Source organism: Ictidomys tridecemlineatus, chromosome 3, assembly GCF_052094955.1.
Source record: "Ictidomys tridecemlineatus isolate mIctTri1 chromosome 3, mIctTri1.hap1, whole genome shotgun sequence".
Taxonomy (NCBI): Eukaryota; Metazoa; Chordata; class Mammalia; order Rodentia; family Sciuridae; genus Ictidomys; species Ictidomys tridecemlineatus.
The window spans coordinates 137,900,188-137,919,348 of record NC_135479.1 but is presented as its reverse complement, the minus strand read 5'-3'; the positions used below and the strand labels follow the sequence as shown (position 1 = coordinate 137,919,348).

The window sequence follows — 19,161 nt, the reverse complement described above, 5'->3', positions numbered from 1 at the left end:
TTGTTGTCAAAACTTGATATGGTCAGTTTTTAAAATCTTAGCCACTTTCATGTGTGGAAGTATCTCATTGTTGTTTAGTTTGAATTTCCTTACTGACTAATGACCTGGGACATCTTTTCAATTGTTTATTTGACACTTGTATCTTTTTTGGTCAAGCATCTGTTCAAATATTTTATTATATATCAGACATATGATTCACAAATATTTTCTCTAAATCTATGACATCTTTTTATTCTCCTCACAGTATCTCTCATGGGGCAGATGTTTTAATTTTTAATTGTCTACTTCATCAAATTTTTTTCTTTTGTGGATCCTACTCTTGATATCTAAGACATCTTTGCCTAATTCAGGGTCACCAATATTTTCCATATTATCTTCTAGAGTTTTATAGGTTTAGGTTTTCCATTAATTATAATATTTGTTTTTGTTTTGGATTAAAGTTTTGGTTTTTTTGCAAGAGGTAGCTTCATACTTCATGCCATGGGTTGAAAAGAGTATCTTTCTCTAGTAAATTACCTTTGCACACTTGTCACTAATCAGTTGTCCATGTATGGGAGGGTCTATTTCTGGATATATATCCTAGCTTTTGTATTTGTTTGCTTGTCTGTATACCAGTGCCACATATGTCCTTTATAATAAATTTTGGAATAGGGTGATATTTCACATCTAGTTTGGTTGGGTTTTTTTTAAGAGTTATTTTGATGTTTTGGACCCATATCCTTTTCATATAACTTCTATAGTCAACATGTTAATTTCTTTAAAATAAATGAGATTTTGATTAGAATTGTGTCTATTCCACAGATCAGTTTGTCTAAAACTATTGATTAACAAAATTGGATCTTTTGCCTTCTAAATGTGATATATTTCTCCTTTTATTTAGGTCTTTGGTTACACTCAGCAGTGTTTTGCAGTTTTCAGTATACACCTTATTTCTCAGATTTATTCTTAAGTAGCTCATATTTTTATGTTATTGTGAATGTTAATGTAAATATTTAATTGTTCATTGTCTAGCCATTCCCTCATATGCACCTGCTGATCAGAAGGGGTTATTATCTTCATATTTACATACTGAAGAAGGAGCCTCTGCAGGTTTTTGCAGCTCTCCTAGGGTAGTGCTGTCTCCGATGTAGAAGATCCTGCAAACTTCTTCATCTCCATAGAATCTCCTCTGTGCTCCTACCTCAGGGAGTCCTCTGAACTTCGAGCTCCCCTTCCCTGCAAAGGGAACTGTAAACTCTTTAATAACAGTAAACTAGGCAAATGCAGACCACCTTCATTCATTTCCCAACTTTGTTGTTTGATGTTCACTGCCTCCAAACCGTTGTTTCATATATTTTGTATGGTTTTAGGTTGTTTCCAATGAGAAGATAAATCTTATTGTTTTTATTCCATCCTGCTTGGAAATGAATTTTCACATTTAAAAAATATTCTGATCATTTTTTTTGTTCTAACTTATAATGATAAAATACTTTGAGCATATACAACAGTAAGAGAATATAACCATGAAGCCCCCGTACCTATCACCTAGATTAAATAATTACCAACTTGTTGAATCTTTTTTTAAAGCTGTATTACTAATTCTTTTACCCTAGATTATTCTGTAACTATTTCAAATATCATTTCATTTGAAACAGCATGTAGCTTTAGTATATAAAGACCTCTTTTTAATTCCCTTATTATTTAAACACCCCTTCAATGTTCAAATCTGTCAGTTATATAGGCAGTGTTCAGATTTCTTCAACTGAATCAGTGTGTATCTATACATTAATGATAGAATTTCTAACTATATTATATATTATTTTGTGTACATATAAGATAATTGTAAATATGCAAAAATATATATGTTTTAATATAAAAATATTATATATACATTTTCCAAATCAGGATTCCCATATCTTGCTATTGATTATGTCTTAAGTGTATTTTAATCCACAGGTTCCCTCCTCCATATCTTATTTTTGCCTTGCAAATTTTTTGTTGAAGAAAATAAGTGATTATATATTACTTGTTAGACCTAGAGGCTTGATTATTGGCAAGAATAGTCTATGATTGGCATTGTATACTGAAAGCACATAACATCTAATTGTCATATTTTTGTAGTGTTAGCAGACATAAATGCTCATGTCTTAGGTTTATTATTTCATTAGGAGCTGCAATATATTAGGTGTTTTCTGTTCTGTAAGAAAAACCACTCCCCTTAAGTATTTCAACACTCTGAGATTCAGTTTAAGCTTTCAAAATAATGGGCTGATCATCTAACATCTCCCAAAGGCTTTTAATTTTTCAGTACTATAATGTTAGACCTGGTTAGTACATTTCCATCCATTATAGTTCTTGTTCCCGTTCACTCAAATTATTCCATTTTTAGCCGTTGAGAACCTCTTCAGATTGGCTCTTGAGTTCTTTTGGCATGACCTCAATAGTCATTGAGACAATCTGTTAAACTCATTTGGACAATTCGTGACCAAACCTTGACAGGTTCACTTTTCCTGGAAGTCTGTAGATACGGTGCTTAGAGATTCAATCAGTGTTAGGAGTGTTCATTTTTATGGGGTGAGTCACTGTTGGTGGACCTTTTCAGAAGACATTTTTAGTAAGTGATTTTTTAAGAATAAAATGCAAGTTAAATAAAATATGAGTTCATACTGACATTTCCAATTCTAGTTTAGAACTATAGAATTTTTTAAAAAATTTTTTATTGATTGTACTCATGTTTCCCTTTCTTCTATATTAAAAGTGTTTATTCTCAGTGATGGGAACAAATTGGTCATTTGCTTTATCCTATTATATACAATAATCTTAGAAAAACAAACCAAAACATTCAACATCAATATGATTCCTAAAACAACTTAAGATACTTACAGATTCTTTCTCACTGCTTTTGTGATATTTCATTAGAAATGTACAAATTATATATTTTTTTTAAAAAATTATGGTTTAAATCACTCAAAATAGTTCTTGGTATGTGGATTTAGGCTAATAATTTGATAGAATCATTTAAAAAATATTTTTAGTTGTATATGGACGCAATATCTTCATTTTATTTATTTATTTTTATGTGGTGCTGAGGATCAAACCCAGTGTCTCACACATGCTATGCAAGCATTCTACCACTGAGCCAAAACCACAGCCCCGAAAGGATCATTTTGCTCATTTTACTTTAGTGTTAAAAATAAATTTTTAAATTTATTTTTGTATTATCATGTATAAATAATATGCAAAATATCCTCAGGGTTTGAAAGTCAAATCCATAAGAAAGATGATATTCTCTCTGCCTTGTGTCTTCATTCTCTATAATAATTGATAAATTGATAAATAATTTGATAAATTATTATTCTCTGTAATAATTGATATGATAAATACCATATTTCTGTTTGTTTTCTACTTATTCTTATATCTAAAAATAGTCAAATTGCATATGAAAATATTAGTTGATATAACACATACAAAACAAAATATATAAATTTATATTGCCATTATTTTAGGTAAACAAAGGAAGAGAAAACATACTTAACCATTTTTCCTGTTGGTACTTTACATGCTTAACTGTTCCCAGGTCTTTTAATAGCAATGTATGTACGTATTCTTCATTTGTTATTTCAGCATCACACTCTGTTGTGTGGAGGAACTATGATAATTCAGTTGGTGCTGTGTTGAAGAACTTTTAGCCTTTTACTATTATAAATGTTGCTGAAATAAAAATATTTCTGAATATATTCTTTTATATTTTTTTTACTATATCTTTGGTATACATTAAAGAACAAATGCATGTGTAATTTGGCTAGACCTATATTGCCAGATTGCATTTACACCAGAAATGTGTGAGTGCCTGTTTCCTCATAGCCTTGCCAACAGAACATCCTGGAAAGTTTCTATATTTTTCTACTCGAGTAGATGAGCCGTGTTATCTTTTGTATATTTTCTCTACTTTTTAAAGAAATAATTTAAAACTGACAGCAAAGTTTCAAGGACAGTTCAAATAACTTTTTTTCCAGACAGTTTAAGAATAAATTGCTGATATGTGATGACTAGGATGCTAACATTGGTTAGTGTATTGTTCTTAAAGACAAAGACATTCTTCTATGTAAACAACAGTACAAACAAGAAGCTAATATTGACGCATTACTTCCAACTAACCGTCAGATCCTATTCATGTTTTGCCAGCTCTTGGACAGGGATCCAAGGTCGCTGAATGCCTTTGTTTGTCATGTCTTTCTAAGGTATTTCAATCTTGGCTTTTATGACCTTGATGCTTTGAATTCTGATAATTTTGTAGAATAGACTTGTCTGATGTTTTCTCCTAGTTAAATTCAGGTTATACACTTTTGTCTGGCAAATCACAGACACAAAATTGTGTTTTCACTTCATCCTCTAAGGTGGTACATAATTTCAATTTGTTCTATTGCTGATGATGTTAACTTGGATTACTTAATTAAATGGTGTCTGCCAGGTTTCTTCTTTGTAAATATGCTCCTTTCCCCTTTGTAATTAATGGTTATTTTGTTGAGAGATATTTTGAGACTACATAAATAGACCATCTTCATCAAATTTTCACCCACTAGTTTTAGTATCCGTTGATGTTTCTTGACTAAATTAATTACTTTGATACTTGCCAAATAGCGATTTTCTAATTTTATCTTCCTTTCCTAATTATTTAATTGCCATTTTGCTGCAAGGAAAAACTATCTTTTTCTCATTTATTTATCCATTTACTCGTGTCATTATGGATTTACAAATCCCTATTTTATTTGACGGCTATAGTTCTTTATTTTCATTATTCGCTTGGATGTTAAAATTGCTACAGATTTAGGCAAAAGGGCTCTTTAAATTGGCTTTTTTATAATGCATCTCAGTCATTCTTTGACCATTCCCTACTTAATGGCACAGAAAATGTTCTAGATTATATGATACTTTTTTGGCCCACCCTTGTAATCAAACCTCTCTCTAAGGAAACTTCATTCTTTTCAGGGGGAATTTAGAAGACAAAATTTGCACACTAGGTGTTCTCTTAATATTGGGGTTTCACTGTACTTAGACGCTCTCAGAGGAAAGAACTAGAGAATATATATATAAATGAGTAGATCAGCAAATACACTGTATAAGATAGGTAGATGGACGGATAAATGTTTGCATATATTTATATATCCTTGCTCGTTTACCCCTATATTATTTTTTGTTACACTGAGGTATACAATTCTTTTGTTGCTGTTCTTTTTAGTTATGCATGACAATAGAATGTATTTTGACATACATACATGGAGCATAATTCCCATTCTTGTGGTTGAACATGATGTGGAGTTACACTGGTCATGTATTGATACAGGAACATGGGAAAGTTATGACATCTCCAATTCTAGGCACAGGGTTCAGTGCAGTTTTCTCTCTTTCTATATTTGTAATTTCCTTCCTCAAGTGAGGAACCGCGTGCTCATTTACCTCAGCAGGTCTACTCATTTTATCAATCCTGCCTGATTGTGACAAATCTCCCGTCATTGATGATGTTCACATTGCCCCTCCCCTGACTCCTATGGGGACATGTTTCCATCCTGATGACTCCAACATCCCACAGGAGGACCCTGCTAGGCTCTGCTCTGTCAGAGTCAAGGCTCCAATACCCCATAGTGGCTGCTGCCCCACCCCATCCAGACCACTGCATGCTTACCTCCATAATGACTTTGGGATTGAATTAGGAAAGAAAGAAGTAAAGATACTCAGTCAGGCAATCAGGAAAGAAGGAAAGAAGAAGAAATGTTCACTTCTCTCATTATGACTAAAATTGAGCACCTTTTAAGACATTTAATACACCATTTGTGGTGTGTTTTATGTGTGTGAGAGAGATCTATTAATATCTAGCAATTTGTTACACACTTAATTCGTACACATCTATTTTGGCAGGGGTACTAGAGATTGAACTCAGGGGTACCCGGCCACTGAGCCACATCCCCAGCCCTATTTTATATTTTTATTAGAGACAAGGTTTCACTGAGTTGCTTAGTGACCCCCTTTTGCTGAGGCTTGCAATCCTCTTGCCTCAGCCTCCCAAGCCATTGGTACACATCTCTTTTCAGAGACACGGTCTCGCTAAGTTGCTTCAGGCCTTGATAAATTGCTGAGGCTGCCTTCAAACTCATGATCCTCTTGCCTCAGCCTTCTGAGCCGCTGGTGTTATAGGCATGTGCCACTGCACCCAGCAAAATATTAATCTGAATCCATAATTTCTTTATCTTGGCTTATTTATGTATTTTTGCCACACACGAAGGTTTTGATTTTGTGTAGTTTATAAATTTTGGCTTTTGTTTTCACATTTTAAATCCAGGTTGAAGAATAGCCTCCATTTCAAAATGCCTTGACTGCTTTTCCATTGATCTCCAACTTAAGAGATGCGGGTTGTGTTTTTTTGGGAGAATAATCTGACTCAACTCTATCTCCTCACACTTTCAGCTGGAGTCCAAGAGCTGGAATCACGCTTCCTGGTGCCTGGAGATTTATTAATTTTGACAGGGAACAAGGTGCAAATGCCATGTGATGCCATTCTGATTGATGGCAGCTGTGTGGTAGATGAAGGCATGCTGACAGGTACAGTTGCATCTGCGCAGCCCTAGCCTCTGTGGGCTGTCCCAGGCTCTGCGCTACCATGGTCCCTCCTCTTCCTGTAGCTGAATAGCAATGACTCTTTGCTAAGCGCAGGCTGCTGTGCTGCTTCCGAGTTCCACATGCCATGCTGAGTCCTGTTGAGGATGGATCTGGGAGTTCAAATTAAAGGAGCTCTCTATGTGCTAAGTGCAATCATTACTTTATGCGTGTTATACATTTCCTTCTGGAATAAGGATTTTTACAATCCTCTCATTTTACCTTTGAAGATTGTAGGGATCATTAGGTCTTTCAGAATTGCCTGACTTTTAAGTTTAGTACTTTTATGTGACATATGTCTTGAGATGAACATGGAGGGTCTGAAAACCATCACTGACATCTTGAAACCCACAGGGTCAAATCTGGCCTTGACTGAATATGTTAAGAAAAGCTCATGCAGGAGCATTCAGCAAATGTACTACTTCCGAAATACACACCGGGTATTTTGGACTGACTGCATTTCAGTTTTAAATAGCATGCTAAACAGGGAGGAAACTTAGAGGTCCTTTCACCTCACAGACAAAACAACTGAGGTCCAGAGAGAAGTGACTTGCTCCAGTGGGCACTGCTTTGATTTCTCACCGTGTAGCATAATAATGACATGTTGTGCTAACATTTCTGTAAGGTAAAAAAGAGCCATAAAGTCTTTCTCAGAGATGAAATAGGGGTCAGGGAAAGCTCATGACATATTGTAGTTCCTGTTAAAGGTCATATCAAATCCATTGCTCCCACGGAGGACAGAAAGGCATGAAATGGCAACAGGAACACATCTCCCCCTCCTTTGTGAACTTACACAAATAAAGGATCTGCCAGATCATGGCAGGTCAGGGTTTGTTTGTTTTTTTTCCCCTCAAGAATCTACAACTCATAAAAAAAAAAATCCCTAAGTGCAGGGACTTTTGCAATGCCAGGTACTGTTTTCCTATGAAAGCCATCCTTGCATATGAGAACGTAACTCTGACTTGATTCTGCTCACTCTGCTAAGACCAGCAGAAGACGTTCCCAGCTCGTTCCTCGGAATAGTCACAGTTGCTGTCACATCTTCATTCCTCATCTCAGCCCACTGTAGTCTGCTCCTCTCACCACATTGGCACTCCTTGACAATATCTCATTGACAAATCCAACGGATTCTTTTAAGTTTCCCCTCTTACTGACTTCTCCATTGCAGTTGACTCTTCTGACCATCTCTGCTTCTAAAAACTCTCTTCTCCCTAACTTTCGAAGGCATTGCTCTCTCTCCAGATTCTACCACCAACCGCACCTGCTCAGCTGCGTCTCTTCCTCTGTCTCAAGTGTTGGTGTTGCTCAGAAATGAGTCCTGGTCCTTCCTCTTCTCACTCTATGCTTGACTCTTAAGTAATCTTGTTTCTTTTTGTGCTTTCATTTTTATGCCTATGAGCTCTGACTGAATACCTCTAGACAAGACCTCCCATCAGAACTTCAGATCCAAATAAATAATCTAACTGCACATATGGCATCTCAACAGGGTTATTTTCTACAGGTAGTTCCAACTCATGGTGGACCAAAGGCAATTCTTCCTCTTCGTCTGCAGTCCCTACTTGATGAATAATGCTGCCCTCTGCTCATCTCCAAAGTCAGGAATCAGGAGACTGTTTTAAAGTCCTCTGTCCCTGTGGCCTGCCTATGTAAAAATTCCCTCAATGTTTGTAGCTTCTTAGTTCCTGACTTCTTGAACCCAGTACTGCCTTTCTATTCCCACTGCCAACTGCCATGGTTCAGAACTTATCCGCTGCTCCTGGCACTCCTGTGATTATTTCCTTGCTGGATGTCCAGCCCCCAACTGCACCAGACTTCAACTCCTCCCCCATACTGTAGACTCCTACAGAAAACAAGAGTATGCTCTCTTAGGGTACTACTCTCCGCAGTTCACCATCTCTCCATCCTCCTTCACCCACTAGTGCCTCCAGAAAAATGTTTGGGCACTTAACTATGTTACCTTTGGGATCCTGTTTAGCTCCTACGTAGCCTTCATGGCCTCTTTATCCCCGTACTCTGCACTCTAGGTTGCACAGCGTGCTTTTCCCTAATCAGGTATTTCTAGACTATTACACCATCCATGTTTGATTGACAATACCAATAATATTTATGTTAGGACACAATGCTTATTTGTTTACATGTCTGTCTCCCACTCTAAACTAGAGATCTCTTAGTAAGTACTACGCTTTTCTCATGTCTCCAATACCTGGGGTTGTGTCTGCCATAGGTTGGCTCACAGCAAGTATGTGGGGGGTGATAAGTGACTGAAGGTATGATTTACATGGATGAAGATGTCCCACCTCACTATGAGACGCTTGTTTTCTGTAGGAGAAAGTATCCCGATCACCAAAACTCCATTGCTCAAGACAGACAGCTTGGTGCCCTGGAAATTGCAAAGTGAAGCGGATTACAAACGGCACATCCTCTTCTGTGGAACAGAAGTCATCCAGGCCAAAGCAGCGTGCTCGACTTCAGGGACTGTGAGAGCAGTGGTGCTGCAGACTGGTTAGCATCCCTACTCCTTGTTTTTTTCCTCAGGACTGGGGATTGAACCCAGGAGTGCTGTTACCACTGAGTCATACATCCCTGACCTTTTTGATTTTGAGACAAGGTCTTACTAATTGGCTGAGGCAACCTTGAACTTGAAATTCTCTTGCCTCAGCCTCTCAAATTGCTGGTGTTACCAGTGCACGCCATTGAGCCTGGCTTGTGTTGTTTCTTTTAATGAAATATTTCTATTCAGTTTGTCTAATGCCTTAAATTTGCGAGGTGAGGATCAATTTTTAGATAACACACCCAGTATATGTAAATCTATGTATTTTAAATGCCAATTTGCTAATTTAACAATGGCATTTGCATTTTAGTAATAACAATAATACTGATGACAGTAATCACTATGTGCTTTGCAGTTTATAAACTATTTTCACACCTCAAAGCAGCAGAGTAGCTGCGCCCCCTGCACCACCACACTTTGTGCATAAACATTCTGAGGCTACACAATTCAAGTGAACTTTGAAAAAATAACACAGCTAGAAACTGACAGAGCTGGTCTTGAAATTCAGGTCTTCTAACCCAAATCTCAAGTTTATGTAAGGTTAAAAACTGAAAGCTTAACACTGAAAATTATTAGAAAAGGGAGTTTGTCAGTATTTATTGGACCATTTAATTTTAATTCAAGTGAAGTGTGTGTATATATGCATGTGTGTGTGAGTGTCCGTTTATATACACACACACTCATGAGGCATTCTTTAAAATAAAATTGTATTTGGAAAAACTGTGCTCTGCCTGCCCCCTCCCACACCCCAGTATGTGGCTTCTTGGGTTTGGAATGCATTGACATTGGAAATAGAGGAAAGGAAGGTCAGAGAGAGAACTGGGCTCTGAGACAGGTAACATATTTCCATTCTAGCGATCATGTGTTTCCTCAATTACCATTCCACTACCATTGGATTTAAGCACTATCTAAACGTTTCTAGAGGAAAAATAAAGGCCATGTTGAGGTTTGGAAAAGCATCAGCAGTTGGATGTGTCCTCCCCAAAAAAGTGAGATGTGTGTTTGCCATTTCAGGATTCAACACTGCAAAGGGGGACCTCGTGAGATCCATTCTTTACCCCAAGCCAATGAATTTTAAGCTCTACAGGGATGCCATCAGATTTCTACTGTGCCTTGTAGGGACGGCCACTATTGGCATGATCTATACTCTGTGTGTCTATGTGCTCAGTGGGGTAAGCTCTTTGCTCTTTTGTTAGAGATACACACTCACTCTTTTCTGTTTGTTTTATGTTCTACATGTTGACCTTATTCAAGGTTGTAGTTTACAAACCTGGGAAACAAAGCCATACTCTGAAACATGCTTATAGGCCCCCAGTTCCCCAGTGGAAACAATTGATCACTAAGTTCCATGATAATTGTTGGGTCCTATGGGATGGTGTGATAAAACAATTTACTTATTGAAACACCAACATGCTTCTACTCTTGCACACTTTTCCTTCTTTTCTTTACACCATTTTTTTTTCATCTTCAACATATTCATTTCAATAAAGTAGTAGTTTGTAGCTATTAAATGAGGGATTTTCATTAAGATCAGCTTCCCAGTGTTGGTGAGGTCATAGTAAACTGGCGCATTGCTGTTAGCAGCATGAATTATTATGAACTTTTTCACTGCACTTTGGAAAAAGATATTGAGAACCATAAACATGTCATGTCCTTTGACCCACTGATACCATTTCTCAGAATTCCACCTAAAGAAGTAAAAATAATAAAGAAGGGCAAAAGTCATTTGCACCAAGTTATTCATTACTGAATTGTCCATAGTAGCTAAAGAATGGCTATCTATCTTCCAGGAGTCTCCTGAGGAGGTGGTCAAGAAAGCCCTTGACGTGGTCACCATCGCAGTCCCTCCTGCCCTGCCTGCTGCCCTGACCACGGGCATTATCTATGCCCAGAGGAGGCTGAAGAAGAGAGGTATCTTCTGCATTAGCCCGCAGAGGATCAATGTGTGTGGACAGTTGAACCTTGTCTGCTTTGACAAGGTACGTGCCCCCTCCTCTCCCTTATCACTGTTTTTATCTTCATGGTCATCAAGGAGAGGGGCTTCTACTCTTTTCTGAGGCAGGAAACACAGGCTATGGGTACCTGACTTCATTTTACCTCTGGATGGGTATGTGACCTGGAAAAGATCACATACGTCTCTTGGAGCTTTCAGATTCTGGCGTTTAGGGAGAGGGGAGTCGGTACTGAACAGATGAGTCTTTTGGGTCCTTCATTATTTTATGAAAAAAATGAACTAAAATAGGATTATTTCCCTTGGGGTCAAAATCTTCATATAAAAATCCAAAATTTAAGCCCTTTGCTGTGACTACTGCTTTATCTCTAATGCTTAGAACATTGCCCGGCTATATAGTCAATGTTCAATAAATATTTATTCAATTAATGAATGAATAAAAAAGAAAGAGCTTATTTAAATGTGTTTTACTATAAGGCTTGATTACAATAAAGCCCTATGGCAAACCCTAATTTTGTGCTCTTCTCTGTAGTTTATTTCTTAAATTTTTTCTTGGTTATTTGCCAGTTACTTCCAATCAACCTCTTATCCCACTTCCTCTTGAGGGCTTAGTTTATTTGCACAGTTTATACACACATAAGCTGGGGAGGGGGAGATGGATTGAAGACAAGATGGAAATGAAGGGCATCATAGACCCATGAATACGGGTCAAGGCATGGCAGTAGGACTGCAAGAGGGTATGACAGGACATAGTTACTGGAAGAGACTATGGACCACGTACCTAAGACATTTTTACATGGTCTTTTGCAGCATGGAGCCATTGAAGGCCTTTCATACTGCCATTGACTTCTTTCCTTTTAATTTATTTCTTTTATTGTGCTATAAGAAACAGAATATAAATGGTTATCACATTAACCATTATGAGTGTATAATCCACTGGCATCAAGCATACTATTCTGAAACCATCATCATCATCCATCTTGAGAAATTTCTTCATCTTCCCAACCTCAAACTCTGCAACCACTAAACAGGACACTGAAGAATTAATGGGATTGGAGCTGTATTTTACAGTTAGTGGAATCACCAAGATATGTCCAAATGAAAGGTTGACATGGCTTCTGCCACCATTCAATATCATTTGGTGGATCAAACTAACATTGTGAGGTGAAACATTCTTTTAAGAGGTCATATCAGTGCACTTGGAAAAAGACACAGGAGTAGGAGAGATAATGGTGACCTGGATTTGAATAAAAAGGGCAATAATTGTAAGTCATTGTCATCCTTATTAGCTCTACCTACAGTGCTATGTATTAAATTAAGTACTTCATATAATCTCACTTAATCTTTATAAGGCTTTGTGCTGCTGATCATGTTACAGATAAGAGCTCTGATATTTAGAGCTATTAAGTAGTATTCCTTGTCCTGTAGATGGAATTTGGACTTAGTCTGAACTCTTAGACATTATACTGTACTGAGAAAAATAGCAACACAAACTTTTTTACCTACTAAGTGTCAAACAGCAAACCATTTCTTCAGAGTAATTTTACAAACATTGCCCTATAGGTAAAAAATTCTACTTTATCACTTATTTCTGGTGACATACTTTTACTTCTACTATAAAAGCTGAGAGTTATCTTAGAGCTCTTACAGTCTTCCCAAGGACTTGCCCTCCATTCAGACTACCATTAGATCTTCAAAATAGCCCTCTGAGGAATGTAAGGGACATACAGTTTTTTTCCTTTTACCATGGAGGATACAAAAGTTCACAGGGATCAAGTGCCAGCTTGTCATAACTTATTTGAGTCCACCAAAGCTTTTGCCCAAGACTCCAGATACTCACTTTATCATGGCACTCTGCAATAATGTGCTTGAGGCATATATTTCTCCATTAAAGAAAACCTGACCTGCCTTCACTGGGGGCCGGCGGGATCTCAGAGTAATCCGAGTATTCGTTTCTGTTTAGACAGGCACCTTAACAAGGGATGGCTTGGATCTCTGGGGAGTGGTACCCTGTGATAGGAATGGGTGAGTACCTTCAACTAGTGCATTACAATTTCTCTTTTTCCAGAATTGCATGTTTACTCTCGAAACTCCTAATGGAGGAATTTGGGTTGCGGCTTTGGTCAACAGTGGTTGCCATCTGTTCATTTGATTCCTCCTCTTGGGTTCATTCAGGCCTTCCTAAAACATGCATATTTTCCCCTACTTCCTCCCCAAGACCATGTCCTCACAAACCCTGGAGAGAACACAGAGGTCTGGATACCACATGCAAATCCTTGCTGACATATAGTTGTTTTCACCATATTTGTTAGAGGCCTGACCTTGGTTGGCCAGTATAAGTAATCTGGATGGTACCCAGGATACTGTCCTGCAAAGAGGTGGCATTCTTTGTACAGACTGCAGCCTTTTAATGTGCTGGGTGGGAGGAGCACACACACTGACTTTTGTGCCCTGAATTTCAGGAAGAGGAACATCTGTGGGTCCCTACCTAGTGTACCTATTTTTCTTAGTATTGTGATTCCAGGAACTCTACCTTCTGGGTTCTAGAAACTCCTAAGCCCTTTCCCCACTTTTTGTTTTTTCAAGGAAAGACTCCTTTTGGCAGTTTTGGACTCTGTGTATGAAAGATTTGCACAACCCCCTCCTTCAGTCCTCTTATGACCACTATGAGTTTTCCTTTCCGCCTGCCATTTCACCCCAGGACTCTCCGATGTGGTCAGAACAGGAGACATGAAATGCATTTGACATTTATGAAAGTGGAAGCATTTTTCCTCTAACATAATCTAAATCATAAACCATTTTATACATAAACAGTAGGTTGTGGTTCTTTTGCATGAGGCAGACAACATGTTATCCATGAAATATTTTAAATTACGTGTGCTTAATACATCATCACATTTAAATACCATTTGTAGACAAGTCTGTTTTCTCACTTAAAAACTTATTCTGGTGCTTCTCACCACTTTAGTCTACAGAAGAAACCTTTACTGGTGTTTCTTCTGTAACTTTCTAAAGAACTTTTCATTTTATCTAGAGGATGCATTTGAATATATACTGGGGTTCATTATTCAAAGTGTTTTTACAAAAATGTATACATTTGTTCAAATATGTGCACATCTTGAGAGCAATCTATTTCTCATTTATATTTGTATCCCCAACATCACAGCAGTGAATCAAGTGCGCATAGTAGGTGAACAGGAAATGTTTATTCAAAGGAGCCAAACATTTTCTGTTTTTTGAATGTCCTATTTGTGAATTGACATCATTTTATTTCCCAAACTTAAGAAAATCTCAATTTCTAAAAGTAACCTACTACATTTAAATAAAAAGAATTGATATAAAGTTTAAAGTTACCACTTGATCAATTAAACCTGCCTCCTTCATTCCCTCCCTTCATTCTTTCCTCCCTGCCAAAAGGTCAAATTTGGCTACAAATGAGAAAAACAGCAATCTAAAATAAAAAATAAAAAATGACAAATTTAGTTAATGAAATTTAGTTAAGAAAGAGTTTTTTTTTTAAATTTGAAGTGGTGATTTCATTATTTTAAAGTAGGTTTTCCTTTAAAAGTTCCATACAATGCAAACAGAAAACACGGTTGTCAGAAAAAAGACCCTCCCCCCCAAAATCACAGAAATCACCTACATTGTCTATTCTCCCTATGCATTTTCTTTTTTAATTTTTTAATTATTTTTAAAAATTTATATATGACAGTGGAATACATTACCATTCACATTACACATATAGAGCACAATTTTTCAAATCTCTGGTTGTATACAAAATATATTCACACCAATTTGTGTCTTCATACAAGGAAAGAGATTGAAATTTTAGGTAAGAAGTCAGTCCCTGACTCATAGGTTATCAGACATCTTCTTGTTAAAGATCAGTTCATCTCTGTTCAATCTCATCTTTTCCAAAAAGGGTGGGACCCATGTGCCAGATACATCAAGTCATTGAAGGGTACCTGGGCTTGATAAATTATCAATACTCAAATAAAAATATCAGAACAGGAATGATAGAGAGTTCTACGAAATTGGTGTGCTAACCAGAGCCTGGTCTGATTGCTGGCACTCAGAATTTTATCCTCAGAATTGCAGACTGATAATGAGAGTATGTGCCACTATAAAACCAAGATCTTCTTTTTCAGATCTGTACTTTACTTTTCAGTGTGAGCTTAAGCTTCTGTGTCAACAATATTGCTCGTGATGTCTTCCTTTTTGATATTTACTAAAATACCACGGGGCATATTGTAAACCATTGAGATAACTTGTTCTTTCAACACATATTAATGGGTTGGACCCAAAGAGTCAATAATAAGCCAAGAAGTGTTTGAACTTTAGTGTGACAAAAGGAAGCAGGAAATTCAATGTCCCTATTATTCAAAATAATAGGCTTATTCTAGAGCCCACATTTTAAGATGAACTATAACAAATAAAACTTTTCTAAGAAGGAAGCTCTATAAAGGTGAGAGTCTGGGAAAATTGGCATTGGAGGAAGAGCTAGAGGTTTCTCTGTAACTCCAGAGGAAGGCTGGATTGGGGGAAGGGATAGAAGAATTGATCCACAAATTTGAAAGAAGTTTTCATGGGGAGGAGAGACAGCAAGTAAATTCCGACTGGCTCCAAGAAGCAGATTTTGCCTCTATGTAGGGAAAAAACTCCTGCCCTTCAAATACCCTGTGGATCTGAAATACTGCTTTGCAACCCAATTATTCTGCTGCACATGAAAGCAGAGGCTGATCAACAAGGTTGCAGAGGATACCCTCCTCGAGGGCCTAAGACTGAATCCAATAGCTCACATGCTGAATTAGTGAAAGAATCCTGCACATGGCATTTGAGTTGTATTTCCATAGATTTCACATGAGGCCCCTTTCCATAGGAAATCCTGGGGGAGAACGGAGGTAATAGGGACATTAAATGCCAGTGTTGAAGAGAATGCTGGGATCCTTTTCAAAAATGTTTTTAGGGTTCATTTCTTCACCATTATAACCTTAAAGATTTTCAGGAACCAACTCATTCATTTCCTGACTGTCTACTGGGGGGTCAAACATTCTGTACATTGACAGAGAGAGAGATGGAAGACACAACCCTGCTCTGAAAGATCGATTGAGGGAGATGTACCTATACACAACTAGAATAGGAATGAGTCTCTTCTGTCCTCAAGGTTAGAAAAGGAGTGATCTGGTGGTTAGGGTGGGAGTGAGGGGCAGCACTTCTAGTTCTTACTACACCTCTTGGATTAAATCAGCCCAAAAGGAACGAGAAAGAGAAAGAAAAATAGGGTTGCAAGACCCTCAGAAAACTTTCTCCTGTTCAGCAAACTCACCTAAGGATGATGATTGAATGAAGCACTATTAATCTGGGGAGATTAGAGAGTGGGTATGTGATGCAACAAAGCTTATGAAATTTTTTTTTTCTGACAGATGTTAATCTCTAGAAAGCTCCATTTTTTTGGCTTGGGGACAGGACTGCAGCCCTTTCTCTTTTCTCCTAGCTTCCAGGAAGTCCACAGCTTTGCCTCGGGCAAGGCTTTGCCATGGGGCCCTCTGTGTGCAGCCATGGCCAGCTGCCACTCTCTGATCCTTCTCAATGGGACCATCCAGGGAGACCCTCTGGACCTCAAAATGTTTGAGGCCACCACCTGGGTAAGCCTCTGACCTTCCGAGAATCTAAGCTTCTTCAGTTGCCAGCGCAACACAGTCTGTGTCACAGCCACCTGATATTTACAAATAGTGAGGTTTCCAATATGGAGTAAAGGGAAAACTAGTGTAAGGCTAGTCATCTCATCTGTACAGTACAACTAATAATTGTATCTACGTTGTAAAATTACTGTGAGGACTAAATGAGATGGTATATTAAAAAGTACTTGGCACAGTTTCCTGGCAAATAATAGAAGTTCCATGGTATTACAATATAATTGTAATTCATACATAATTCCCAACTCATTGTACTGTTCTATGTGCAATGTCTGTTTTCAGTGTTTTCTAGAATTGATTTGGTGAAGTGATAGACATGTTAGTTAGTTTCATTGACCCCTTCTACAACATGCATAGGTCAAAGCATCATGTTGCACCCCATAAATATTCACAATTATCATTTATCAATTTAAATATATAAAAGAAAAAAATCTCAGAACATGAGAATTAGGAGGCACTGCTATCCACAGTGCTTGGGATAACTCACGGTCACCAAGAGTTTTATGGCCATTAATTTGGTATCAATTCTGTTTCTGAGACAGGAGATGACAGAAAGGAAAACCACTGTAGACCTTCCATTGAGACACTGAACTGGCTGTAAGAGTAGATGCTACAGTTCAGGAATCTGACTCTACTGGCTCTGGCTTTTGCTCTGCTATAATTAACTCCTTGGTCCTGTAAAGTTCTCGCCCATGTTGGGGCCTTGATTTCCATGACCGTAAAAAGAGGGGATTGAATGAGACCAATGTTGTTACATAGTATAAGACAAAAAAGCTGGAATCTAGGCAGGCATGGTGGCACATGCCTGTAATTCCAGTGGCTCAGTAGGCTGAGATACGAGAATTACAAGTTCAAAGCCAGCCTCAGCAAAAGTGAGGTGCTAAGCAACTCAGTGAGACCCTGTCTCTAAATACAATACAAAATAGGGCTGGGGATGTGGCTTAGTGGTTGAGTGCCCCTGAGTTCAATCCCTGGTATCCTCCAACCCCCCAAAAGTTGGAATCTTTTCTTTAAAGGAACCCTTACTAAGAAACCCTCTTTTAAGACCAAATATTTGGAGTTTTTCTGGCTCAGATAGAGGTGGAGGTAAAGGAGGAGATTAAGAAAAACACATCCACAACTGCTTGCTGCTCCAGGCCCTGTGAGCACCCCTGAAAGAAACAATCTTTAGCTTCTTTCGAACTCTAGTAGAGCATGATTCTGTAGCAGTCTGATGTAACTTTGCCAATCCTTCATCCTTTCTGGATTACTTTTTCCATATCTTTTTCAGCCACTAAATGAGATGATTACAAAGCACTTTGATATCTTCAGGTAAAAAAGTTCCTTTGATTATAACTTAGAGTCATTATTATGGCAATTACTGAACATTAACCACATCCATCACAGTCCCTGCCCTGTTCTGCCCCGCCTGGAGGACCATCAGTCCATATTAGACAGAGGGGGGACAGCAGAGTCCATCATGCACTCCAGGAAAAGCAAGACAATAAGGAGCCTGCTTCACACAGAATAAGCCTGGCTATTAGTGCTCACTATTTTCAAGTTAAGCTCTTCCGAAATAAAGAATGAAACTTTATATGGCATACTCCAACAGAGAAAGCAGGATAAATTGCATGAATAATTCAGAACGTCTGCCCTTCAAGTTCAGTAGCATTTCCAATGCAGTTTTTTTTTTTTTTTTTTTTTTGCTGTGGTGGAATAGGTCTGTTTTGTCTCCATCTAGCAGAGGGAGGAGACACAGTGAACACTGAGGTGGTCTGAAGATTTGCTCAAGAGAAGGGTTTGAACATAGTACCAGTGGATGAACAATGTACACATAAATCTCTACAATGAAATATCTTGTTTGTGAAATAGGAAATGGCTGTTTCTGGGGATGATTTCCACATCAAGGGAGTGCCGGCATATGCCATGGTAGTTAAGCCCTGCAAAACAGCCAGCCAGGTAAGCCTTGCGTGTTGTTCACCCTACAACACCCAAATTCCTAGGGAAACTCCCTTTTGGCCCACAATTGTTGAAAGCTCACAGATGCGTCTTTGAATTTCAGGTGTGAAAAGTGGGACATTTCCTCTTTGCTAAAATGAGGATTGAGGGAGAAGTAGTTGATTCCCAGTAGTTAGATGTCCCTCTCTTCCCCATATTTCCACCAGGTCCCAGTGGAAGGAATTGCAATTCTCCATCAGTTCCCCTTCTCATCAACACTGCAGAGGATGACAGTCATTGTCCAAGAGATGGGAGGTGACCGACTGGCGTTCATGAAAGGTGCACCAGAGAGGGTGGCAGGCTTTTGCCAACCTGAGACAGGTTAGTAATAGACTTGGATTATAGCAGGCAAGTCT

At 38.1% G+C, this 19,161-nt stretch overlaps 1 protein-coding gene across 4 annotated transcripts in view; it reads left to right on the top strand.

The window, feature by feature from the left end:
- Atp13a4 (ATPase 13A4) overlaps positions 1-19,161 on the top strand; it is a 128,324-nt gene that overhangs the window by 70,418 nt on the left and 38,745 nt on the right. For all 4 annotated transcript variants that reach the window (XM_040270225.2, XM_040270226.2, XM_078043877.1 and 1 more), the window contains 8 exons: positions 6,442-6,576; positions 8,956-9,132; positions 10,196-10,353; positions 10,972-11,160; positions 13,096-13,157; positions 16,627-16,777; positions 18,680-18,766; positions 18,973-19,126. In XM_040270225.2, coding sequence (XP_040126159.2) covers positions 6,442-6,576; positions 8,956-9,132; positions 10,196-10,353; positions 10,972-11,160; positions 13,096-13,157; positions 16,627-16,777; positions 18,680-18,766; positions 18,973-19,126 — 1,113 coding nt within the window. The remainder of the gene's footprint in view (positions 1-6,441; positions 6,577-8,955; positions 9,133-10,195; positions 10,354-10,971; positions 11,161-13,095; positions 13,158-16,626; positions 16,778-18,679; positions 18,767-18,972; positions 19,127-19,161) is intronic.